This window comes from Aulonocara sp. 'chitande type north' Nkhata Bay, linkage group LG7 (genome assembly GCF_057382095.1).
Source record: "Aulonocara sp. 'chitande type north' Nkhata Bay isolate Kocher_YH1m ecotype deep benthic linkage group LG7, A_spYH_male_GT1.1, whole genome shotgun sequence".
NCBI lineage: Eukaryota > Metazoa > Chordata > Actinopteri > Cichliformes > Cichlidae > Aulonocara > Aulonocara sp. 'chitande type north' Nkhata Bay.
In genome coordinates this window covers 18,227,014-18,253,958 of record NC_141350.1, presented here as the reverse complement: position 1 = coordinate 18,253,958, position 26,945 = coordinate 18,227,014, and the positions used below count along the sequence as shown (strand labels likewise).

The 26,945-nt window shown below is 41.3% G+C and overlaps 1 protein-coding gene across 1 annotated transcript in view; it reads left to right on the top strand.

The window, feature by feature from the left end:
* The first annotated feature begins 14,133 nt into the window (after positions 1-14,133).
* The window catches only part of LOC147324971 (A disintegrin and metalloproteinase with thrombospondin motifs 20), a 77,962-nt gene continuing 65,150 nt past the window's right edge, over positions 14,134-26,945 (top strand). The window contains exons 1-3 of the mRNA XM_086299201.1: positions 14,134-14,437; positions 14,645-15,006; positions 20,292-20,460. Of these exons, the coding sequence (XP_086155327.1) occupies positions 14,347-14,437; positions 14,645-15,006; positions 20,292-20,460 (622 nt within the window). The 5' untranslated portion in view covers positions 14,134-14,346. The remainder of the gene's footprint in view (positions 14,438-14,644; positions 15,007-20,291; positions 20,461-26,945) is intronic.

Below are 26,945 nucleotides of genomic sequence, written 5' to 3'. Positions count from 1 at the left end.
GAGCTGTAACACAAACCTACAGGGTAATTTAGGCTTCACGCCAAGTGTTGAAGGGGAAGGAAACCTTACAAAAGCTTGTTAATCTCCCAAAGGAAATTTCATTTTTCTTAGGGGATACCCAGCAAAATGTACTAACAATCAGTGGGGTCTATACGAAAGGTGATCTCTGAGAGGCTGGCGTGGCTCACGAATTGCCAAATAATTAGGTCATTCCCTTTAATGCGCATTATCCGAATCAATTTCCGATCTCACCGCAGCGCCGTGGAGCATCCCATAATGTGAGCCACATTGTCAGATGCGGTCAACGGTAATATGAAGCAGACATGTGAAGCTGAACTCAGGTGGGCTTGATTGTATCTGCTGGAGCCACGAGGCCTGTGTCAGATCTGCCCTTTAACCTCAACAGCACTTATTAGGACAATGACAGAGCCAGACGTAAACACCCTTTTCAAATGAACTGAATGAACTTTTTAATTACCAAGTGGTAGGTATATACTTATACAGATACAAAAAAGTCACATCAGTGTGCACACACAGACAGAGAATTTAAAAACACAGCTTCTATGCACACACACTTCTTAAAGAAAGTCTGTTCTTTTCACTCAAGCACTCCAACAAGTTTGTTAGTAGAACAAAATTCAACCTCTCTCCTCACCCCTCTGTCACCTCCCACACAGCTGCTTGCTGCCACATTGTCCTCGCATCATTGTCAATGTCACTGTCATCACCATGCGCAACATGCGCTAACCTTTCCTCTCACCGAGCCCGGCCCCCGGGGTGTCGGCTGTCGGTTGTTTCGGGGCACGACTGTGGCGCTGAATGGTGAATCAAAGCTGTGCTCTCCCGCAGCAGGAAACCCCTCGACTCCGACTTGTTCTGGCCTATTCGGCAGCTCACAGCAACCAGACTTCATTCCCTAGACCACTGCTTTTAGAAACTCTGTCACTCCCCCAACCCCACAGTCACACAATCCCTGTGTAGGAGCAAGCCCAGAGAGACAGGCAGGTCTATGAATAGGAGCAGAAATTGAATGGGCATTTCTTCAGACACTGCTAATGGGTGGTCCCTTTACCTCGGGATTGGACTGCGTGCAAGCAGCCGATCCAAAAGAGCTCTCATGCAGTGTCACCTCGAACAATAATCTGCAAAATCAGTCCAGAGTTTGGACTTCCTGGAAAGACATTTTTTGTTAAGGGGATTTTAAAAGAAGGCTCTTGCTGACCATGGAAGCTGTCTTGAGCTTCCCAACCCCATCAGCTCTGTCTCTTTCACCCTTACTCTTTTTTTATTCCCATTTCTTTGTTTGCTTAAGAGGCGTCTAGGAAAAAGGCATCTTAACTCACAAAAATTTATAACAGAGAATTTGTCCATCAACACATCATGTGTGCAGTTAGCTGACGTGGAGTATTTTCAAAATTCACAGATTGTATAGAACTGTGTACAGTGTTTCTTAGAAATATCAGCATTTGTGCGTCTTTCAGGACATATACAGTAGTGGCCTCGAGTTCACGTGAGGTATTGTATGAGCTATAGGTGCAGGTGAGTGGGCTTTCCATGGTTTGTGTTGAGCAAACAGAGGCTGTTGAAATACAGGAAGGTTCTGAAAGAACCACACCAGACACATCTATGTCTGTCATCTCACTCTGGGAAATGCACAACACTGACACAGGCTGCATGTAAAGGTTCCTTTGATCAGAGGTACTCTCAGATCTTCAGCAACTTCCCTGCCATTTAGACCTGTTTACACAACTCCAGACTCTAACAAGCACAGGGATAATACCTGGAAGACTGGTTTCAAGACCTGGTATAGTGGGCTACTCATAATGAAGTCTGACCTGGGTTTGGCCTCTTTTTCAGTTCATTGTTAACATTGCTGTTATTCTGATTGCTGTCGTGTTCGTCTTCTCCTTCACTTCATTTGTTATTAATCTATGTGAAACTGTCTATAGTTTCATTAAAAAAAAATGCAGTAGGTTTCTACTAAAACATATCATTAACCATGAAAAGTACCACTCATATTTCCTTTATTGCTTTTCTGCAGTAATAGTCTAACCCCACAGCTGCAAAACCACAGACTACATGACAAAAAACGCAGTCCATCATGGTTCCTATCATGCTTAATACAGATTTGGTCCATGTTTTATGAGCTGCAACGCTCAGGTAGATATCACCATAAAGCACATAGTCGAAGTGGGTAGAGAGGAGATCAGAACTGGATGGAAGCTGTGATGACCATGTGCTGAGCTCTTACAGCAGCTCACAGGCCCCCTGATGGGGGTAGAAGACTAAATGAAGACCACCTGTACTGGGGCTAATCCCCCAAACACCATCCTCCTCCTCCAGAGGACTGCTTCATGGACTCATGCCATAGGATTTACACTGTTTTGAATTTGAACCAGTCCCTTTTGCCCCCCCTTCACCTTTTCTCTTCCACTTGAAGTATGGATAAGGGTGGCGAAAGGAAAGAAGGGAATGCAGAGCGTTTTTCTTTTGTGTCTCTGATGTCACGACCAAGCTAAAGCTCACCGCTCACACATCTGACAGAATATTGTGTTCTGTTGGAGGTAACTGATGTGTAATCATAAAATTGTTTTGTGTTCATGTGCTCAATCACCGCTATCTGTTTTGGATTATGTTGGATCTCTTAAGTTTGCTCAATAAAGGGAAAATAAAGTTTCTCATTATGAAACAATTGTTCCACGTCCTTTTGTGCATTTGCAAAAGTTTCACGTTTGTATCTGGGTTTTGTTTTGTTTTTTGCCCAAATGTATCTGTCATCAAATCGTGGGAATACTTGACACAATTGCAAGTTAAAATGGTAAATGGTAAATGGCCTGCATTTGTATAGCGCTTTTCTAGTCCATAGGACCCCAAAGCGCTTTACACTACATTCAGTCATTCACCCATTCACACACACATTCACACACTGGCGATGGCAAGCTACATTGTAGCCACAGCTGCCCTGGGGCGCACTGACAGAGGCGAGGCTGCCGGACACAGGCGCCACCGGGCCCTCTGACCACCACCAGTAATGAACGCATGGAGAACTGAGCGCTGTGCGCAATCAAGATTCGATCTGCAGATTCAAGGGCTTTGAAGTTGTGTATATGATGAAGGTCGCAAACAATATCTGACATCAGATTTTAACCTTGTTGTAGCGAGAAGTGAGGCACATACAAAGCGCACACACGAACGTGCACACAGACAAGCAAGCACATGCACATTAAGATTACATGATTCCATGAGCTAAGGAGACTGGCTGTCTACTTGTGTTTCGAGATAACGTACAAAAAGGGGACAGTTTCCAGGTGTTGAAGGCATTTCCTTTTTTTCTCTTTTGGCTATAGATAGTCTCAGTGTAAAAGAGAGGAAGTGATTGACAGAGTTATTATATTTTGGGGTTTTTTCTTATTTGTTGCTGAATTTTGGCTTGAGTTCATTAGGTTTTCTCACTGGATTTACTTGTTTTAGTTTAGTCAGTGTTTAAAAATGTTCAATAAAATATATCAATAAAATGAATGAAAAATGGGAATCTAATGCTATTAATATTTAAGATAGTAAAGTCGGTACATAGCCAAATGTCTCAGACACTGGATACACGTGATGAATGTGCGCTCCATTGGTAGCAGAGGGTTTTAACTTCAAGCTCACTTCTGTGGAGTGTTGAATGCTTGAAAACACTTGACCACTTGGCACTCGCATGGTTATATTAGTGCATGGTTGTAATGCTATTAGTGCCGGTAAAGTTTTATTGAGCTTGATAGCATCCTTATTGTGCATAACTGTAAGGTTGACCTGTGTGCTATATGGTGCCTTCCTTGATGGAGAACTCTCAGCGAGATTTAAACAGTCTGTCTGTAAAAACGCATTATCTCTTGCTCGCTCACAGTGTGAGATACTCAAAGAGCAGCAGAAGGTTGTGAGCAAAGTGACTACCAGTGTGCAGTGTGAATTCTCAGGCTTTCTTATCGTGAAGCATTTTGATAACACTAATTTTAGACGACCTAATATCTCAGAGACCAGGCTATCTGTGCCTGTAAGGTTCCCGGGCTCACGAAAAGCTGCCATCTTTCACTGTGAACGAACCAGGTCTTCATCAGTGGACACATTGGCTCAGTGAAAGCCCGGTTTGACAGATTCGACTCAGGCAGACAGTGTATGTGTGCGTTTCAAGGAAAGGATCCTCACAACTAAATAAGGAGAAGTACAGAAGATGTTAAGATATGTTTATAATAAACAGTTTGGCTCTGAACTTTGCTCATGCCATATCATTTTAAGCTTAGAGATTAAGTCAGAGACAGAAATTCAGCTGGGATTATAGAAATTGGGATTAAATTTCAAAATAAATGAGGTGCCGGTAGGATTTTGGGTCTTTTGCACACAGCCTGGCGAGCTGTTTACTTATGTTTCCAGTCTGCATGATGGACTAAACCAATGGATTGGTGGCTGTTGCTTTTTATTTAGTCTTTCTTTTCATCCAACTATTGTTTTAAGAATTTAGCTAAATGAAACAGTATCTTACTCTAAACTAAAATAAGTTTTTGGTCTCTGAGAAAGAAGGTTTAAAAAAAAAAAGATGCGTGCATGTGTGTTTATGTCTGTGCAACACTTTTATGCTTCAGGCCCTAATCCTTCTGTGAGGGAATGAAATGAGGCGAAAAGCAAAGTGATTCTTTGTGTGAGTGCCGAATAACAGTGAGCTCAGCGGGTGTGTAAAAGGATGAGCCCTGCTTTAGACAGACTGACACTGTCAAAGCTTACAAATGATTTGCCATGTCTCACGTACAACTCGTGGCCTTCAGTAATACTGGTATTATTTCTGAAAGAAAATGATTTGAAATCAATGATTGGACTTACCAACAGTACAAATTAAATTTTAATCGCGAGTATTTTTCTTTTCCATTTTCTCATTTTATAAAGCTTAACAACAAATCCCCTAATACTAAAATTTTCTGGTTGGAAGATATTTAATTATATTACACATTTAATGAAAACTTTGATCTATGATAAAGTATGATAGGTAGGTCTTCTCAGGGAGTACCTGAATTTTGCTTCATGTCATCTGGGATAAACTCCAGCACCACCGCAACAATATTAGATCTGTTTGTTTGCACTGAATAAATAAATGATAAATCCCATTAATTACATTTACTGTTCATAAATGAAGACGACTGGGAATGTGAGGCAGACCAGAGGCAAATCTGACAAAAACAAAGCTTTCTTTGCATTAACATTGACAAACCCTAAAACACCACTTATGGACAATCAATGCCACAACTATGAATATCCGCTTTCTCTCTTTACTACATCAGACTTCATTGCTGCTTATTTTTGGGTCTTTCTGCATTATGTTTTGTATCTAATAACTGAAAGCATGCTCTGTTTGGTCATCAATGAAGAATATCCCATTTCTTTGTCTTGAGAAACTCTTGGGTTGTTTTTGCAGTGCTTTGGGTCATTATTCATTTGCACTGTGCAGGACTGCCTGATCAGTTTTGCAGCATTTTGGTGAATCTGAACAGAGAGCACAGTCGCTCTACACTTCACAACTCAACCTGCTGATTCTGTCAGCAGTCACATCATCAATAAACACTAGTTGCCCAGGTCCACGGGCAGCCATACATGCCCAATTCATGACATTTCTTTCACCCCCTTTGACAGATGATGTGCTATGCTTGCACTTTGTGGTAATCCTATGTATTTTCATGAAGTTGTTTCTTGAGTCTAGACTGTGAAAATGACGCCTACATTCTCAAGCTTGTTCCTGACTTGGATGTTAACCATGGAAATAATCCTGTCATCATACCCTTTAGGGTCGTCTTTGATCTTTTTTGGCCTTTTGGTGTTGCTGAGCAGTTTTTGCTCTGTCTGAACAGTTTATTTGCCACATTGGTGCTGTTAATTCAACTTTATTAAATTAATTTAAATTTCATAAAATATAGGAGACAGAAAACATAAATTCACGTCATGCAAGAGTGGCATAAAAAACACAGAAAAATACACACAGGAAAGAGGAGGAGATGTGCTCACTACATGGGAAATCCCCCAACAGCCTGAGCTTATAGCAGCATAAATAAGGGATGTTTAAGGCTTCCTTGATCTGGCCTTGGCTATAAGCTTTGCTGAAAAGGTGTCTGTCTCCCAAATCCAAACTGGACTTGGCAAGTATCCAGTTTCCTGTCATTAAGACAATAGAGCACTGAAGCAAGCGTGCAATCTTCTTAATGTAGTGTATGCTAATGTATTTATTTTGCCAGTCAGTCTTCTCTCATCCTCCCATTTTTTTCTTGTCTAACATGACAGTTTTTTTTTCCAAAGGCAGGTTCAGCTTTTGACTGTTTATAATGGAAGTGGAGAACCTCCAGGCCTGGCATGTTATCTATTTTCACCCCAACCTCACTGTTATTTTGGTTGCTGGTCACAAATAGTAGAGCAGTTGTCCTGTCTGTGGCCCATGGGGATTGTACTCTGTAAATTACCCTCTGCAGTTGGAATGGTCAGGATTTAGCATCCCAGTCATATTTTAAGAAAAACACGATGGTTACTGGTGAACAGTGTGGCATTCGGTCATGGTATGGTATCAGATGGCAGATTGATGGCTGCGGTAAATGTTAGCGGTTGATGCTAAAATGCTAGTTCTTTCCCACTAATCAAACAACAAGGGTTAAAAAGCTGAGTTTGATTTAATTGACCGCATCATATCAACACATTCATGCTATTTCCATATGCCACAGCGGACAAAGACATTTTTCAGGAATAAAATAAATCAACACTAGTGTGGCCAGCTGTCAAAAGAAATCAACACCCACTATTTTTATTGAGGGGTGTGGATGCACGATTGCCTGTTGACAAGTGCAAAAAAGGGAATACATTTCTCGGTGAAATTTAATCAGAAAGACAGTCACATGACCCGTGTCGCAAGTGTCATGTTGAGAGCGTGGCCACACCGGACACCACGGGTGTGAAACGGTCGAATGCCTTCTGTTTAGATCATCATCTGTTCTCCATTACATTTATTAGTGTGATGTCTTTTTGCAGTATAGTGACACATCCCTGGTGTCTGAAAGTCAATTTCGCCATTAAACATGATCTCGCTTCACTCAGCTGTATGATTTGCCTTCTCATTTTAGCGTAATTGATACAATCATGTGAGGAATTAAATTTGGCCTTTATGGCAGCAGACCTTAACCTTGACAGCAACCTTCTCCTAATTTAAAGACACATGCTTTGTCTCACTTCTGTTTGCTTAACCCCTTTACTAGTCAGTGGAGCTAGAGTGCGGAAGCAGACACTTTCTATTAATGGAAAAAGAGTGTTAAGAAGTCAGAGACTGGAACTGGAATTAGGCTGATTGTTTCCTTGTACAGTGCAGTCCAAGCCTTCCTTGTTAGGCCTTTGCTTGTCATGTAATGAGCTCAGCAGAGTTATAAACACAGTGTCCCAACCATGAAAAGAGGACATCTAAATACAAAATTTGTACTTGTAAAACAGCAAGAATTCACCATGTTTTCACTCATTTGGCTTTTCAACCATTGCAATAATGTGAAATTAAAGCCTTTGCTGTCTGATTTATTTCAGCAATGAAGAATTCTTTTTGGGTTTGTTTGTTTTTTTGGCATAATAAGATAATTCATCAGCCCTCAGGAGATGGGTGACAGAGTGTACTTTAACATTGTTTTATAGCTGTCTGCAGAGCTGAGGCAGACAGTGCCTCACTCAATGGGAGTATGGAAAAGGTTGACAGACTGCTGTGTTTAAACAACTAAGAATTCAGCATCTTATGAAGCTGCGTTGAGGAAATGGGGTGGGGGCGCTAATCTGTAGTGCAAGCAGTCAGGTGGATGAGCTTCTTGATCAATGCACCATGAGAACCACCTGAATGGTCGCAGACCGGGGATTGCTTTGTCAGTGTGTTATGCTAACTCTTTGAGGGACACAGTAACTCCCCTATCCACCTCCCAGTGACTTTTTTATTGAATTTTCCTCTGAGCTGATTGAGTATCGCCATATTAATTATAGTACAGTGATAAGAGTTCATTATACGCATGCAGTGCAACAGCAGACATTGCAACACTGCACAACAATAAAGGATTCTGTGGACGGTCATGGAGAAATTTATGGTCAACAATCCATTACCCCCCTGGGAGGAATGATTCTCTGTTGTCATGTTACAATCTTTGCACTTGACACACGTACATGTGCAAATATGTGTCAAATAAAGAAGATTTTGCAACACCACGAGAAGAGGCTGGTTAAGGCAAGGCCCCGATGTGTATCAGGAGGTATAGATCACTGTTATGACTCCAGAGTTCAAAACCAGCGACCCATGAGAGGCAGAGCAGCTCTGGAACTGCTTCAGCTTTCGAGCTTAGGCTTTGCTTAAGTTTGGGGTACAGCAGAGAGGGGAGGGAAGTTCAGACTGGTTGATAAATCACCTGACACCACTGCTTTCTTTGTTTAGTGTACACTTTAACTAAGAAGTACTTTGTACGGTGTAAGGATTCTTGCAGAGCTCCAAATGTGCTGAGTACACCAGTGTCATTTTTTCATTATTAATTCAGTTTACCGAAAGATTTTATGTTTTTGTTTTAGCCATGTATTCATCTGTATGTGTCACTCATTTATTTTGTCAATGTATATTGACCCACATGTACCTTTGAATAAAAATTTGATTATTTTGAAGAAAAAAAGACAGGATCGTGCTGCTGCATTCATTTCCCTATAAAAACAGTATTTGACAACTTCCCCTGTAGCAAATGGTGAATTTTGCCACCTCAGAATATATCAATCAAGACCTGGTTTGATGACCATTAGCATAGATCCAGTGTTTTTCCAAGAACCTGAACCTATACTGTTAAGCTGATCACTAAATTATTATGTAGACCAAGTCATTTTATTCTAAAGGAAGGTCTGAAATTACAGAAATTGATCAGATGAGAAAAGAGAAACGAGGTTTAGGCCTCCGAGGGCAAAATAATTAAAGACATAAATCAGTGTCAGAACAAAATACTTGGTACAGAAAATGAATGACCAAGGGAAGAAACAAGAAGCATTGACATGTATAAAGAGGCAAATCATTCAATGACTATTTGTTTTACTGGGTAGACACTTGGAAAGGGGGTGAAATATTTAGATGGCAGTGAATCTTACACAATTTTTACCTTATTTTTTTTTATAACCTAAATCAAGGTCATTCTTGGTCATTATCAATCACTTAACTGTATGCATAAACCTCCAAAAGGTAGACTGAGGCCAGAGACCAAACAAGCAATACAACCCATAAAAAACATATTATAATAATAATGATTCACATTAAAAAAAACCCGATAATAAACAATAAATAATTACCAGCAAACTCCTAACCAGAACTTTTTCACACTGCAAGCAACAGTCAGGGTATCAAGAGCCAACCTCGTTTGATGCATTTTTATGAAAATTACTCTTCACAATAAATAATTCACATAAGAAAGATGGTATAGATGTACAAATGTGTAGATGATTACAACAGAGAACTGACACGTGCAGATTTTGAGCAGACCCTGCAATATCTGGGAAACTACGCAGATATTGCAGATGTTTAGCCAAAACATCTGTCTGGAATAACAAGCACATGAGTAGCTAGACTAAACCTAAATAAGCTATTTAGTGCAGGCATGTGGCTAACTCTAAAATGCACCATAGATTATAAAAGCTGGTTTGTGGATGGGCGGATGAAGAGGTGTTAAAGTGATAGCTAGAGGCACTGGCACCTGTGTGCCATACAGCGGTTGTTGCAGTATAAGAAAGCTGCACATCTGGGACTTATCGTTCTCGTCATAGAATTAAGCTCAGTCTTTTCTTTCCCCCTAAAATTGAAACATATAATTAGGAAAAATAGAAGATTTAAGCACCAAATGAGGGTTTTTTTTATGTGGCTTTAAAGCTGAACATTTCAAATATTTCATAAGAGAATTTGTTTCTTCTGTCACTATGTAAATCTGCTTTTCTTGCCATAACCGGTTTGTCTCAAACTCTGTTCTTTTTTGCACATACCCAGTGAAAGAGCTGGGACACTGGACAAGAGGACTGAAAAGCCTCACAGGAGGTTTGAAGAGTGAATGAATAACACATCAGGGAGGCATCAGAGGAGTTACAGTGGGGAGATTTTTTTTACTGAAAATAACAATAACTTCATCCCAGAAGGTTGAAATTCATAATCAGATTAGACAGCCTGACTTCAACACTGAGTAACTATTCTTTTAAAATATTGTCAGCTTTTAGGAACTGGAATGTGCGAATCCTGCATTTTTATTGAGAAGTTTGACCCTGTTTGCAGATGCATTCTTGGTCTTGTTTCATTCTTTTGTCTAAGTTTATTTCAAAAAGTTTCATTATCTGAGATGCTTACATATTTAACAGAAGCCTGGACTGACTGTTAAGAGCAATTTCTGAGGCGTATAGTTCTTTCTACTTAACATTTATCGCAATATATGAAAAATTATGCAATGCAAAGCTATGGCAAACCTCTGTTTGGCCTACCGCCGGCCACACCACCGCTCTGTTAGCAGATATGTGTCGATGAAATAAAAGCTCTTGGAAGAGAGGGAAAGAGAAGAGTCAGAGAGACTTCAAAAAGTAATAGCTGTGACTTGAAGACTAGATGTTTTGTGTCAAAGAAAGAGCTTTTGGTATCCGAAAGTGTTTCCGGTGAGACCACTGCGTCTAATTACTAACAATGCTGTGACATCAGTCTTCAAAGGACAAGATTTCTTTCACACATCCATCAACTTTGTGGAACACTTTACATGCCCAAATGATTAACGAGAAGCTGGCCGCTTCACAGCCAAGGAAATCCACTTCCTCCAATAGATGACAGTGAAGAATGGTTCTTAATGCCTTCTGTCCTCATTATTTTGTGCTTTGATTTCCTCAGTGCTTTTCTCACCAGTTGTAACTAAATAGTCTCTAATTTTTATGGTAGCTTCATTTTAATGGCGAGAGACAGAATATCAACCAAAAATTCAAAACAAAAAACACACATACACGTTACTTAATTATTATACAGTAAAGTGATTTACATATCATTGAATGAATAAATGTTTGATCATCAAGCAAAATTAGGACTTGGTGGAGAAACTCTAGCAGGGAGCGCAATTGTAAGACATTTCTTGTAGTTGGTCACCAGGTTTGTAACATCTCAGGAGGGATTTGGCCCACTCCTCTTAAAGAAACTCTCCAAATCCTTTAGGTTTCTGGCTGTCACTTGGTAACTTAAAGCTTCCGGTCCTACGCAGATTTTCTATAGCACTGAGGTCTGGAGAGTGACTCAGCCACTCCATGACCTTTGTGTGCTTCTTCTTTAGCTAATCCTTTGTAGCACTGTAGGTATATTTTTGGTCATTGTCATCCTGGAAAATGGTAAATGGACTGGTTCTTATATGGCGCTTTCCTACTCTACCTGAGTGCTCAAAGTTCTTTATATAACATGCCCCATTCACCCATTCACACCAGTTCAAACAAGCATCTTTTTCTGAGTTTAAGTACTTTCTATCTAACATTCACACACACGTTCACACTGTTATGGGACTTAACTTGGGGTTAATATTTTGCCCAGGGATGTTTGGCATCAAACTGACAAGCTTCTAATTAGTGGATGACCTGCTCTGCTTCCTGAGCTACAACCACTCCTAAATCCCCTGGATCCATCCACAACCTATCTTCAGTGATCTGGCTGAGAGTGACACACGGCCCTCAACAGATCGCTGACAAATGGTGGTGACTGTGGTTCCAACAGAACATTAAAAGCTCCCACGACAATCCATAGTTTTGGGCTGTGTTACGGTCGCTAACCTCTAGGCCGTCTCCATATTTATGTTGCGGCTTTTGAGCCGGATCGTTACAGGCCGCCACCACCTTTCTCATGATCATGAGGTAAGAGCTTACACGGAGCTCCTGGTCAATAGCTGGTCATTTTATTTGTCTTTCATTTTCAAATAATAATAGCAACAGTTACCCTAATAGGTCTTTAATCTTGTCCCTGGTGTCTTTGGTCTTGGCCATGGTGGTGAAGAGCTTGGAATAAAAGAAATTGATTCTGTGGACAGATGTGCTTTATACACATAACGAGTTAAGATCAAGAGTATGTATAATTGATTGACTGATTGTCCTACATCAGGGGTGTCCAAGGCCAGGCCTCGAGGGCGGTATCCTGCAGGTTTTAGATGTGTCCTTGATCCAGCACAGCTGATTTAAAGGCTAAATTACCTCCTCAACATATCTTGAAGTTGGTACTAAAATGGTAGTATTACACATTTTTACTGGTGCAGACAGTGCTGCTGATACCATGGAACATGTAAGAAGCTGTACACACTAAGTTCCTAGTTTATCAGGATGAGTTTGCAGCTCCATAACGTGCTGTTCAGTCAACTAAAATTTAACTTCATTAAATTCATTACATCAGATATCACATTACTTTCACTTGATTTCTCTTACCTGTCAGCAACAATAATAACTTAATGATCTGACTCATACTGTAATTTGTTTGTCTATTCATAATTATCCACAGTAAGTTCTGACTGTTCTCATTTGAATATTTTGTTCTCCCCATAGACAAATGATGCTAATAGGTACAACGAGTCACTGACCATCTCTGGCAGTTTAAGCAAAGGTTAGTAATGTTGAAAGTGTCAGTCAACACAGTATAGTCTATTTTATTCCACCTGAGACTAAATCGTTTTAGATGCTAATAATATCAATGTGTAAGTTACAATATCTCACGTATTGTCCAATATGTGTTAATATTGACATTTTCCCCTAATAAGTACTCTTTAAAAAGTGTTATTTTTTGCAAGTTAATTAAAATATAACTATTTACTCTTTTACTTTAAACTTGCTAAGCTTTTTTTATTACTAACTAATTACTTTTGTTGTTGGATCTAATTCAGTCAAGGCTCTGTTAAACACACATATATCACATTCTTTGCATATCATTAGATAAAATAAGATATTTCAGTTTTAACCAGCAGCCAGGATGAGGTTTCTCTTTAATGGTTGATTTTTTCTGATCAGCAGCAACACAAACTCTTGAACTCCCAGGAAAACCAGCTGACTGCTGGGTGTTTCTCAGTACTCGCTGACATTTGGCAGCTGAGAAACAACAATATGAAGCATGAAGTTAGTTCAGGCAAGCGTTCAAGTCGAGCTCTGCCAGTCCTTGCATATCAGCTGATCTCAATGCCAGTCCTCATCAGCTAACGGTCCAGCTCATTTCATATGGGGCCTACTGTTCAGGGTGCTTTAGCCTGCACACAGCCACTTTGCAACCCACATCTGGTCGTCTGTTCATGCTGTATCTGACTTATTTTGTTGAATATCTGTTGCCCCTGATACCTGCTCTGCAGTGTGCCGGGGTTTTCTTACCTCATTCTTTTCCACATAGCTACATGCAGGGGGCTTGGAGTTCATTGAACAGCGCAATACAGATTGATATAAACTATTCCTTAAAGCATTTTTTAATGCAAAAATGGTTTGTGAATGCATTAAGACCAGCCTTTATATGCTTCTTCCTATGTGTGTGTGCCATAAAATCTATATATTATTATCTGCTACCATGCTGACCTAGCCAGTATAACAGTCTAGGTTTGAAGCCTATTCTGTAAATCCAATATGACTTCATTGTTTGGCATCTCAGTTACATCACGACTCTTTTTAATAACAGCCTAATATAGAATCAAGGAAATTTAGTGCTGCATGGCACAGCTTCAAAGTGTGGCTTTCCTCAGAGTGTGCCTTTGTGTGTGTGAGAGTGACAAAGCTAGAATCATAGCAAGAATCACGGCTGAAAACAAACAGAAATCACCGGACTTTCACTTCGTTTTACTGTTTTGGCTGATTTTGTGCAACATGACCGGTCTCAGCACTGCAACACTCCAGCTTGTACCTTGTGTGGTGGCCGAGGCACACTCACTATTGGCTCGAGATTGTAGGGGCGTTGCTTCGCAGTTGGTGAGTGCTTAGGGTGCACAGGGTGTTCTAGGGATGGCTAAGGGAAAGCTTACTTGGCACTGATCCCTCCTTTCAGTATAGACTGCAATTAACATTAGGCAGCACTTTTTTCCGAGTTGGGGGGGGGGGGGGGATGAATGTGTCATAAATAGTTCGCCTTTATAGAGGGTAGTGGATGCATGTTGAGCAATGCGATGAGGCCAGTGCACTTTGCAAGACTTGCGCTGCAGAGAGCGTCCACGGATCCCACGACCTGCTGCTGACAAGCCGGGGGGAAAGGAGAGGCAGAGGGGGAGCCGCTCGGAGAGAGATTGAGGGTACTGCCTTGGAGACGACAGCCCGGGTTTCTTTGCGGAGGGAATCATGCAGTTTGCAATCTGGCTGGTTGGACTAATGTGTCATCTGTCAGCTTTTGTCCGGGAGACTCTGCAATACCAGTTGCATCCGAAACAAGGTAGTGTTTTCTTTTGGCTTGCGAGTACGATGAAGTGATACTGCTGAAATGTGTTTCAACATTATTAACGGTGATTGAGCATGATTCCCGGCGTGCGGTAGGCTTGTCACCCTGCATCTGCATTTAGTCTGTTACACAGGCTCTAGGCTGTTTGTTACCATTGCTTTGTCTCTCACTTCCAACTTTCTCTGACTTTTTTTTGAGCAGAAAGCTTCATCAAGCAGCTGTCATCGTATGAAATCGTCAAGCCGCTACGTGTGAATGACTTCGGAGAGTCGTTCCCCCACAAACTGCACTACAGAAGGAGACGGCGGAGTTTAAACAATGACCTGTCCGGTTTACGGCTTCACTACAGGATTGATGCTTTCGGGGAACGCTTTCATCTCAATCTAACCGCAGACTCCAGCTTTATCGCGCCCTCTTACACGGTGACACACTTGGGAGAGGAGCAGAGCAACGACACGGACTCCCAGTCCACTGACCCCGGCGATATGCGCCACTGCTTTTTCCGTGGACACGTCAACGCCAAGCGCGAGTACCCTGCCGTCTTCAGCCTGTGCACTGGTCTGGTGAGTACTTGGTTTCCACTCCGCTATCTTCAAGCTTCTTTTTTGGGAAGCTTTAATCACTCTGACATGCTTTCTTCCATTTAAACGAATTCCATCCACGCACGCACAGCCCACAGCTCAAGTCATGTGTGTAAGTGTGGATCGAGAGCAAGTGTTACTGGACTAGTGACAATGGGAAGCCCTGCACCTTTGTGCCTGTGGGGATGGTGGGGTGGGATGGATGTGAGGGCTGGTTGTTATGGTTGGGATTGGGGCTGATTTGACAACAAGCCACTCTGTTGAAGTGTCCGTCAGCAAACACACTAAAACCCTGATGTGGTCATAGAGGATTTTCACACAGAAATGGATTATTAGTTATTTGGTGTCATGCTCGTGCTTATGAAACAGAGATGCCAAACTCATTTTACAGGCCATATACAGCCCACACTGATTTTAAGTGCACTGGACCAATGAAATGACATGATAAACGTGTCAAAAGTTCTGGTAGTTCATTGCCCAGAATGTCCTGTATTCATAAAATGTTATATTTTTGTTCATTGACAAAAAATATTAGGTGTTTGTTTGTTTGTTTTTTTACTATGGATGTAAACCCCCCCCCCCCGCAACTTTGTAGTAGATAGTGGAAAAGGAAGCGCTTTTCTGTCAATTAACTAATAGTTAATTACTTTGTTTTAGTATGAATGGCAGTGGGGAGGAGGGGGGACTTAATCAACTGGAAAAGCTGTAAAAGTTATAAAAATACAGTTAAAAGTTCAAAATCTATTTACATTCTTTGGGCCGATTTTTGGCCCAGGCCTTATGTTTGACAACCCAATTTTGAAGCAGTCCAGTTTTTAATTTTATGAATAAAAATGCAGAACATTTCCTTGTTCCAGCTTCTTTAATGTTTATAATATGATACTCAAATCATCATAAGTTTGACCCATAGACAAATAGGTCTTTTGAAGATGCCACCATGTAGTTCCTGGAACTCGCTTCTCTTGTGGTCACTCTTCATAGCCTAAAGAGGCATGTTCATTAATTGACAGAAGAAAGAAGATGCTCATTGATGAAAATGTATCACATTTTTTTCCCCTGCCAACTTTATAGGGGTGTAATGGAATAAGTGGGTAATAAGGGGGTTTATAGGACTTATGTGTAATATCGGACGCCTGATGCCAGAGTCATTTAGTTTGCTGACTCCAATGTGAGGGAATCTGATAACTGTTGACAGCGATGACTTCATGGGTCACATAAGGTTACTGGTACAGGGGCAGGGGGTTGACCTTAGTCGCGCCAGGCGGATTCTGGCATAGACTGTGCCTGGGGATGGGGCAGGGTGGGAGAGCAGGGGTTGTTAGAGTGGACAGATAGACTGACCATAGCCTCAAAAGCCTTCCTCCTGCTCTAGGCCATTATCAGTGATGGTTATCCTTATTTTAGATGTACAGCAGGAGAATAGCATGTCATATAGTTATTTGCACATTCAGTTAAAAAACATAAATCTTTGTATTATCACTTTGCAAGAATTGACTCACAGCAGTGTAGCTATCAAAAATAAAATAAGGTCAAATAGAGTGTTTTTCTTGTTATTCACCAATTTAAGACAAAAGGTGTTCTCCATTTATCAGGGCAGCCTTTAATTGCCCTCTCTGATATATGACTCACTTATACAAACATGTGTGCATCCTTTTTTTCAACAAACCGTCTTGTTTCCTTGCAACATCACTCATTGAGAATGACAGGACAATGGACACACCACCAGAGGCTATTGGGTCATAAATGTTTCCGTGTCTGATCACTGGGGCTTAATGGCCCGGGCACATTTTGGTGAGATGAGGTCATTAAGGAATAATTAGGCCCTAAAACAAAGGGGTCATTCTGGAAAAAGCAGTTTCCCCTTTCGTCCAATGTTGCTCAAAGCTATCACCGGGGGGCAATTGAGGAGAGCTTGGGGGAGGCAGGGTTGAGGAGCTTTTGGCCTTTTCAAAGGGAGTCATGAAGGGCAGAAAAGAGGAGAAATGCCCCGAAGAGAAGACAGCTGCCAATGAAGGTTGCGGAGGAGACTTAAAGATTGCTCACACCGTGGGAAATTTGGGTTCCTTGAGAAGCTGGGTCTTTCAGTCCACTCACATAATAGAAGTGTAGGTTAAGTCAGGCTGTTCTGACAAATGCATCTGTTTTACTTCCAGCACAGAATGAAGCAGCTCTGCACAAAGATCAGGTTCACGGCACCTTTATGCCGTAAGATATTTAACAGAGACTGACTGCAGGTGTCTGCAGCCACAGAAAATCATAGTGTCTTTGAGAGATTTCATAATAGAGCTGTGTGCCAGCAGTCGGTCCACTCATGTCATGAATGTGACCTCGCTTCAAAAAGGGGTCTCTCAGTTGTAAGGTCCAGTTCAGCACCCAGTACTGAACAGCAGCCATTGTGTCTGCCCAAACCTTTGTCAGATTTGCTGCTGAGCTAATGCTGGGAAACCCTGAATCTCTTCCTCTCCGCTGACTAAAGGGAGCATTTATCTGTTCAGCTTTCTGTTAACACTACACGAAACTTTAGACTGGATCACCCGTAATTACCTAATTGAAGTTAATTCACCATAGACAGTGATTTACAAGACACCGGCAAACATCTACCAATTTTTGCATTGTATAAATCATTCATTATATTTAGATTATGACTGCAATGGTTTGAAAAAGGCTGCAGTACTTCTATGTTGATCAGGCATATTTAAACAGAGTTTTATTTTCACAACCAGATGAGACGAAAGCGAATGTTTTGAGCCTGCTGTGAACAAAGAGGACATTACATCGACAGTTTGATGACAACAGAGTAATCTCCATCTGCTCAAGATGTGCACCGAAATGAACCAGAGCATGTACCAAATGAACCTTGTGCTTTTTTTGTAGTTCCAAGGTCAAGAATGAAGTAATATCTGACTGTTATTCAGTGATCATTTTTTTGAAACACAAAGGGAAACGTTCTCTGCAGTGGATAATTCCTGATGCGTTTTAGCCACATAAATTTGTTTTTTACTCGACCGTGTAAATGTAAGAAAATGTAGTCGTGTATGCTTGAGTGGATTGACTCTTATTTTGACTGCAAAGACCATTTCATGAACACTGTTTATTCAGTATCAGCTTCTCTGGCGAGTTGTTGTCACAGCATGTTTTGTGTCTATGATGAGTGATTGGTGGACTTTAGGACTTAAAAAAAAAGAGTCACATCATCTCGAAATCATTCATACAAATGCATCCGTTCATGCTGTCTTCTCTCAAAGTTCCCCGCTGGATTTGAAAACTACTTCTATTTCGTTTCACTGGCTTCTCAGAACTGAAGAACCAGTACTGATCCAGGGCAGAGGGGGGGGGGGTGCTTCAACAAGTGAAGGCGTTTCTATCCTGTGCATTGTTTATGAAAGTTTTGACACTTTTGCACTGAACCCACATCCATATGTTTTTGGAACATGGCATAGTTATTCTAAATAAAAGAATTAATATGTGATTGAAGTCCAGACTCTCAGCTTTTATTTAAGCGATTAAGCAAAATTATTGCATTAACTTTTCAGGAATTACAGCCACTTTTATACACCCCTTCCTTATTTTCAGAGGCTCACACTGATTTGGATAATTTTAAATATCAGGACTGTTTTTCATACTTTGATGGGTTCTAGACTGCCTGAAATCTCTGTTAGGCCTTTACTGTAAGCCACCTTAGATTGCTGCTTGCTTGTGTGTCTCTTTGCCTTCAGCTTTGTCTTCAGAAAGTTGAGTTGACAAAGTTATCTTAGCAGTATGCTTTGGTTCATTTAACTATTAGCACTGTCTGATCTGTTTTGAAGTGTTTGGCTGAACCTGAGCAGAAAGTATAGCACATGTACACTTCACAATTTATCCTGCTGATTATCTCAATAATAATAATAATAATAATAATAATGGATTGGATTTATATAGCGCTTTTCTAGGCACCCAAAGCGCTTTACAATACCACTATTCATTCACTCTCACATTCATACACTGGTGGAATAAGTCACGTTATCAATAAACACCGGCAAACTTGTTCTGTTGACAGTGATAGTTGCCCATACCACAACATAGCCTTGTCTTCTAGTCCTTCTGGTGTTGCTGAGCTGGCTGGTGCATTCCCTTTTTTTAAAAGAATGTAGCAGAGTGTTGATTTAACCTCTCTTAAAGTTTTTGTTATCTCTTTAATAGGTTTTTTTTCAGCCTAATGAGGGCCTCATTCACCTAAACTGATATCTCTTTGACCTTCACATAGTTCCAGTTAACACCTAAGTAATGAAAGTGCAACACTTGGAATCAACTCCAGAATTTTTATCTGCTAAATTTGTCGTGGAACGACGAGGAAACAGGTCCCACTTGGCCGTGAAACCGCCTTCACATCTTGATTTGAATTGAATGTCATACAAAGGCAAAAATTACACAAATTGTGCCACTTTCCAAATACCTAACTGTAGAACTGAGTGCCTTTAACCTTTTTCAGGAGCTATAGTGTAAACCTGCAGGGGATCTAATCCCTCACTTTTTGAAAAGTAGGGAGGAAAAGTGCAGTTCCAGTTTGTACTTGTTTTCCACGTCCGAGTTGTATCTTTTCCATTGTCAAATGTCCATCACTCGGGGATGTTTATGGCGTAATGCTGCCTTAAAGATAACATTCCAGCCTCCAATATCCTGTTTAAGTGTGCGCATGAAATTACCATGCAAACACCAGTGCGCCTCATGGCTGAGTGAGCTAAGAAGCTTTGTGAGGGACCGAGCTGCCAAATCAATATTAGCATTCCTCTGTCAGCAGCTTGGTCCGCGTATGATGATGTCACTCTTCCCAGTGTCAGGGTTTTCGGGGAAAAACGCATTTTGACACTTACAGCTTACCTAATAACCTGTGCATAAATGTGTGAAACGGTTTACTGAATTGCAACAGCGCCCTGATAAATGTATCATGCAAAAGACTTAAAATGTTTCAAAACTCGCCTTCATTGTCACGGAATGAAATTCTCAGGGCTTAAACTTCAACAATAACTGACATGAAAGCAGTTACGGATATTCTGTTGCCTTTTCAATCAGCATGTTCTTTCCATACACACCTGTCAAAAGAGCTTATTTAAAAGCATGGAAATAATGTGAACCCTGGTGCCAGAGGCTAGGACCGAGTGACTGCAAAGAGACCACAACCTGTGTAAATGAAACTGTGAAATAAACAGACACGCGTACAGTAGAATATGCACACATGCACGTGCATGCTTTGTACCAGTGACATCTCCTGGCTTTTCCCCCCCTTATAGATTGGAACTTTTACAACACAACATGGCGAATTCTTCTTGGAACCCCTTTTAAACGCTGCTGGGGAGGAATACGATGAAGAACACGACAAACCTCATCTCGTCTATCGACATGAGAGGAAAAGAAACATCTCCAAATCTGACAACAATGCAGATCCCTGTGCTGCCTCAGGTAATAGACTGCCTAAGTATTCTACCTGTAACCACAGTCTGTCTGACTTTCACCCACAAACACTTACCTCCTTATCTCCTGTATTTTCTTTCTGAACCGTGGCAATAAACACTGCCCTAAAATGTAAATTATACTCAGTCACGATCTTTGGCTTGCAGATTTCAGCCTTGATTAGTGGCTGTTACTTGTGCACTGCGTGGTGGTTTCATGCCTCCTCTGCTGGAACATTGAGTCCCAGGTTTGTAGCAGGAGCTCAGAGGGTAGGTGCGATAACTTTTTAGTTTGCAGCTGAAAAGAACTGGGGGGGTTTTCCACTTGGGAGGCTGCTGGAAAGTTCCCCCAATTTCATTTGAATTTTTATGGTTGAGGCCCTGCGGGTGGTGGAGAGGCCCTCAAGAGAAAAGCAGGGTGACTGAGTGAAGTTCACCTCGATGGAAGACCTTAAAGTTGTCCTCCAAGGGGGGCCTTTGTTGAGTGACGCGATAAATCTTTTATATGCCGACTGCTTGATTTGTTTGTTGTCTGAACGCAGCCATTGTCGCCCAGTGGTGGCCTTTGTGTGTGGCGGTGGGTTAAAAAAACTTGGATAGGCCAACGCTGCCTCAATATGCTCAACCCTTTCACTCGCTCAATCTGTGTGAGGCAAACAGAGACCCAGCATTCGCTGAAAGCTTTGTGTATATATATCTATTAACCCCCTGACTTTTAATGTTTTAAGAACATCCATTTCCACCATTCAGTTTAAGTGTGTAAACCAGTTTAATGTCTAGTTAACATGAAATGAGAAGCATCCTGAAATAGCTTCTCATGACCTTTACTGTGAAATGAAATCCTTTTGTTCAGTGTACAGCAGGAGGTAGCTGGGATGTAGGTGTTTAAAGTGTTAGAGACACCTGCGGGGCCTCATCAAAGGATAGCAAGTAAACAATGAACAAGGGATTAAAAGAAGCAGTGGGCCTGGGTTAGGACTGTGAGGTGTCCCCAGACTGTGCCATTATCAGAAAGGGCAATCTCCACATGTTGTGAAAAATTGGTTCTTTGAAGGCTTCACTGAGCACAGACTAATAGGCTTGTCCTGTCTTTTTATGACACACAGCGCAGTGCAGGTTACATATAAACGCTAACTTGACGCGTGTCGTCCTGCTTCCGGAACACTTGCAGTTTTTTCTCCTGGTCTTTGGGCATTTTCCTCCTGGCTTTGCAGTATGTCTGCACATTGATGTCTCAGAAGGAAAATTGTCCACTTAATTTTCTTCATTAGACTAAACTGACTTCTAAAATAAATGTCAACACACTCAGGCTGTCAGCTTGTCATTGTGTTTGAAAAACTGGAAAGCTTTATTAATGGATTAGAAGAGCGCATAAGCATCACACAAGACCACATTTTAAGCAAGAAGCACATAGATTACCCACCCAAAACCTGTGATGTTAGCAAGAGAGCCGATTCCAATCTCCTTTTTTTTTGACTGGCTCTAAAAGGACTCTCTGTCAAGGTCAACGCGATCTTATGACTCTGTTTTTCTCTTTGTCGCTTTCTCTTCCATATTCGTGTTTTCGTGTGGAGAGAACGTTTGAGCCACACAGAGAAGTGCTGATGACCTTCCAAGCAGCCACTCTGATTTGTAAAAAAAAAAGTTTTTGCAAGACATACGGTGATTTTATTCCTTATCCATCCCCCTTTTTTTGCTGTTTCCTGAAGCAAAACATATTTTTGAAAACGATAAAGATGAAACAAACTGCGCTTTATCAAACACACCTTCAGGAAACAGCATGTGTATCAGCAGAATGGTAAGATAAGAGCTTCCTTTAGAAATGCTGGCTCAGAATACCTCCCTCGTGCACTGCGCAGTGCGCCAGAACAACGGAGACTTCTGTATCTGCTGTCCTAAGACAAGTAAGAGTTTCCAAGATCTCTGAAAGAAAAAAATGCTGAAAGGAGAGGAAAGCGATGTTTCCACATAGAAACATTTCACAAAGATGACGCTCTGTTTTGAGCTTTGAGCTTGTCATCTCCGACACGTACAAATAGTTGACTTATTCATACTTGTGCTGTCACTGCTTGTGAGATGTCAGATGTAGAAGTGGACTGATAAGACTGAAGTGTTACCTTGATGGAAAATTCTATTTTAACTGTCAGGTCACGGCTGTCTTCAGCTGCTTTTCTTCACGACATGTGTTCATGGTCTGTTGATAAAGCGAGAGGCTGTTATTGTAATGCTGTGTTGAATGGATGGAAGTTTATATGACATTTTTAAATGTAAATTCATCCTACTGAACCACTGATGCCAGTGTCTTTGATGGACATTGCAGCTGTATCAGTTTCCTTTCTCTGTCAGCCAACCTGGGTGGTTTTCCTTCTGTTTAGAATACCTTTACTGGAGTAGATAGCTGTTGAGTGGGTGATTAATGTTTTAAAGTCACAGAGTGCCTTGTTGTGCCTCGCTCTGAATTTTGAAAGCATAGAGGCAATAAAGCTTAACAGGCTCAAACCACAACACGGCTCCGACCCCTAATGACACATTCTACAGGGTATCAGTCTGTCGGCTTGCATGTGAATCCCCGTGTCATCCTTTGATAGAGATAAGCGCAGAAATGAGGGCGGCTGCAGGTAGGGGTAGATTCTTCTGTCGCTCTGCTCCCTTTGCTTTTTAAAAATCCATGTGAAGACAAGCAAAAGGCAAAGGGAAGCGGGAATTGCAAAGAATCTCTTTCACCAAGCCACTGGCTGCAAGTCCAGAACTGTGGGGTGTCATATTTTGTCTGAATTAGAAACAGTGAAAAGACTAAAAGACAGCTTGACACCAAACTGAAATCCAACTACCCAAAGTCCTGTTCCAGCGTCAGCTCTCAAGCAGCTTGCCTGATTTCTTGATGGGTAACCGAGGCCAGCTTGGAGACCGAATTGCCTGGCGTTGATGCGGCAATACTTGGCACAGATGGCATCTGTGCCCCCTGACCCTTAACACAATCATCGTATACGATTCCCCTCTCGGTGCCCACTGTGTATACATGGTAGCTCAAATGCTAGCATCAGGTTTTTGGTCAATGGGTTCATTTACATGGAAAAATGTCCTCCCCGCCTGCGGTTTGAACTAGCCGACTTGAATCGGTGCCTGCCCTCCCTTTGCGCTTTCATGTATGTGAATGGAGGCACTTGTTGATTGTGACCTCACTTCCCTCTTTGTTTGGAGTCACTCACTGGATGAGTTGATGTGACCTTGAACTTTTCCCTCCTAGAGGTGCGTGGATTCTGGGCTTGGCGGCTTGTTTGCCGGGCCTCACTTGGAACTATGTATGCATTAAACCCTTTGTTTTCCTCTGAAGCGCGGCTCTTGACAGGGGTCAGGAAATGTGGTCAGCTAGGGTGTGATGGGCGAACAGCAATTACTCTGTCATCTTCACCATCTTTCTTTAGATTGTGTGGAACGTCTGGGTGTCACATGGCTCCAAAGGGCTTAGGCTTATTCTGTGGCCTTATGGCCCTTGCACTGACTCAACCTCCTGCATTCCAGGAAGTACCTATTGTGGCAAAGAATAAAAACAGAGTTTGTTTTGGGGCTTTTGTGTCCGTGTGTAAATGTGGTTTGCTTGTGAATGTGTGTTTGTGAAAGTGCATGTCATCTCCTTGGCCTGTCAGTGGATGAAGTGTCCCACTGAGTGCTGAGAATTGCTGAGCAAGAGCGGAGAGGAATGGGGAAACGAACTTCTTTCTTTGTGAGTTTGAGCAATTCTGGCTTGCACTGCATGTGCCTGTCTGTCTTGCTTCAGAGCTTGGCAGTGGCCCTTGCCTTTTCTCGAGCTCCCACTGCCTGCTTTTCTTCTTTTACACCTGCTTCTATAAAGTAACTTTTCTTACTCACTGCATTGCTGTTGGCCCTCATTTGAAAAAGACTCATTTCTCTTGTCTTTTTGAATGCCAGTTGAATATTTTTGTCTTTTGAATCACTGTGATCTGAACGCTAGCCTTAAAATGTGTCAGATGAGTCTAAAAAAATCTGATTTTTCATGCATTGATTGCGAGTTTGAGCCACCACATGTGCTATTTGTGTGTAATGAGTGAGTTTTCCCTTCAGGTAGGATGCTCTGTTGAGTTAGTGCCTCAAATTTCATAACACTCCATGACAGATAATGCAAGCAGCTAATAATTTGGTCCATTGCACTCGCTGAGTTTAGGATAACAGATACTCCGGACAGGGCTGAGTAGGGCTGGGTACACACACAGTCTGTAACTTTAATAGCTGCCATGTGCCTACCCTGAGGCCACAGCCCTATTGAACCCAGTGTGTTGGGTGTGTTGCTCAGATTCCAACTTGAGCTATTTTCTGCCACTGAATACTGTCTGGGCATTCTTAACAGACTTGAGCTTATTCAAACAACTTGAGTGACAGTGATTAACTGCATGGTGGCATGGATGCTGGAAGAGCAACAGTTTCCCACTAAGGGTAAACCCAAGAGATGACCGGAAATCATCAGTGACTTGGCCAGGGTCTCGGGCTGTTTACTATCATAGACCCAGACATCCTTCAAAAACACAGAGCTACATTTTTAATGTAAAGATGATTTATAGTTCAGTATCTAAAGTAGGGGTTTCTTTTAAAATATGGTAGACGTGATTAAGTCATCCATACTGATTGTCTTGGAGTAAAATCAACATCTCGATATTTAAATGGTTCCTTGAACAGATCTGTAGTCATTGTTGAGTCACAAATGGTCGTCTTCGAGGAAAAGAAAAATGAGGCCTTGTATATGTGCTTATCAGATAGGATTTTAACATTACGTATAAACGTGTGATTGCATAAATTGCAGTGTTGAGGTTGATGCTCTTTAGTGATGCATTTAACAAAACCTGAAGATCCTGTTTAATTTGCTGCTTTGCATTTTATTAGCATCCTGTGTGTGCAAATCTTCGATTGGGCTGGTTTTGTATACCTGTGAACTATGGCTTTCACTCAAGCAAAACGTTAGCAGTATTTATCCCTGCAAAAAAAGACGTTAAAATATGCTGCCCCTTTTTGTCATTAGAATAATCTATAGAAGGACAGGAAACTGTCCAGAATAGTTCCTGTCGGGAGTTTCAAAGGATCGAGAACATAGTGCTCATTGTTAATGTCTTTGCTCTTGAAGTGGCACTAGTTCTGTGTTATTGTATATACAACATCGTGTATCATGTATATGTTGTATTCACTCGCTTGTTTTGTATGTCAGTACAAGCAGAAACTATTTATTTCTGTTTAGAATGACTAAATCTTTGCCTCTGTCTTGACCAAATCACTTTTGAAAAAGGATTTTTTTAATCTCAATGGAACTTTTATTTGGATAAATAAAAAATAATATTATTAGAGACTTTTCATCAAATCTTTGACACATTTTGAAGAGCTTTAGAAAATGATGTATTTGCTCTTTATCGGCACTTCCTTGTAAAACGCCAACATCTGTCCTATAAACTATTGACTGGGCCTTCCAGATGTAACCAAATTACTCTAAGATTTGAAGACATGTGTATTCAACAAAGAGGAAGGGTTGCTTCTTGCGTATCCCAATCCAAACATTTTCAATTGAATTCAAATGGTATCCATAATGATTTAATCTTTAGTATATTTGGATGAACCCCTTTAAACTAGACATCTTGGTTTGGCTAAGATAACACTCCAGGCTACTACCCGTCACAGTTCTGATTCACAAGTAGTGTTTCGTCATTTGAGGAGGTCTGCAGCCGACCACTATGCTGTCGTTATCTCTGAACTGAAAATATCAACCGAGTGGACTGCAAGTGTACAAAGACCATACTTCCAGTGATGTCGACAGCCACGCCACTTCACTTTTAAAAGCCTTCTTCAGCAGAAGCAATTAGCTGCCTTACTTCTCCACTGTCTAGCCGCAGAATTACACTTAATTGTGCCCCTGTCTGCGGTGGTTTCAAAGTTTTTCCCCTCTTAACTTGTATTCCAATAACCACGCTGTCTGATTGTTTTAAGTAGCAGGCACTACCTGTACTGATTGGAAAGTGTACTTTAAATGTGTCCTTGAACCAACACAGCTGATTTAAATGGCTAAATTAGCTCCTGCAGTTCTCCAGAGGCCTGGTAATGAACTAATCATGTGATTCAGGTGTGTTGACCCAAGGTGAGCTCTAAAACCTGCAGGACACCGGCCCTCAGGGCCCTCCAATTGCCCACCCCTGGTTTAATGTGTAGCCTAAGATGACAACTCTCAGAAGGCCAGCAAAACACTGTAAAACAATGGTTATTAGTTCAACTACGTATTTGTTGGTTCTTGGCATTTGTCATGAAAGAGCAGCTCTATGTTAAAATCCCATTGAGATCCTTTTGGACAGGCTGGCATACATAGATGGACTCAGACTAAAAGTATATGTAACAGTAAAATATTTCCACACTTTAATGTTTATGGATTAATGTAAATAAATGCTTAACTGTTAACATATGTGGCAGTTCAAACCCAATCAAAATGTCTAGATATGTTTAAAA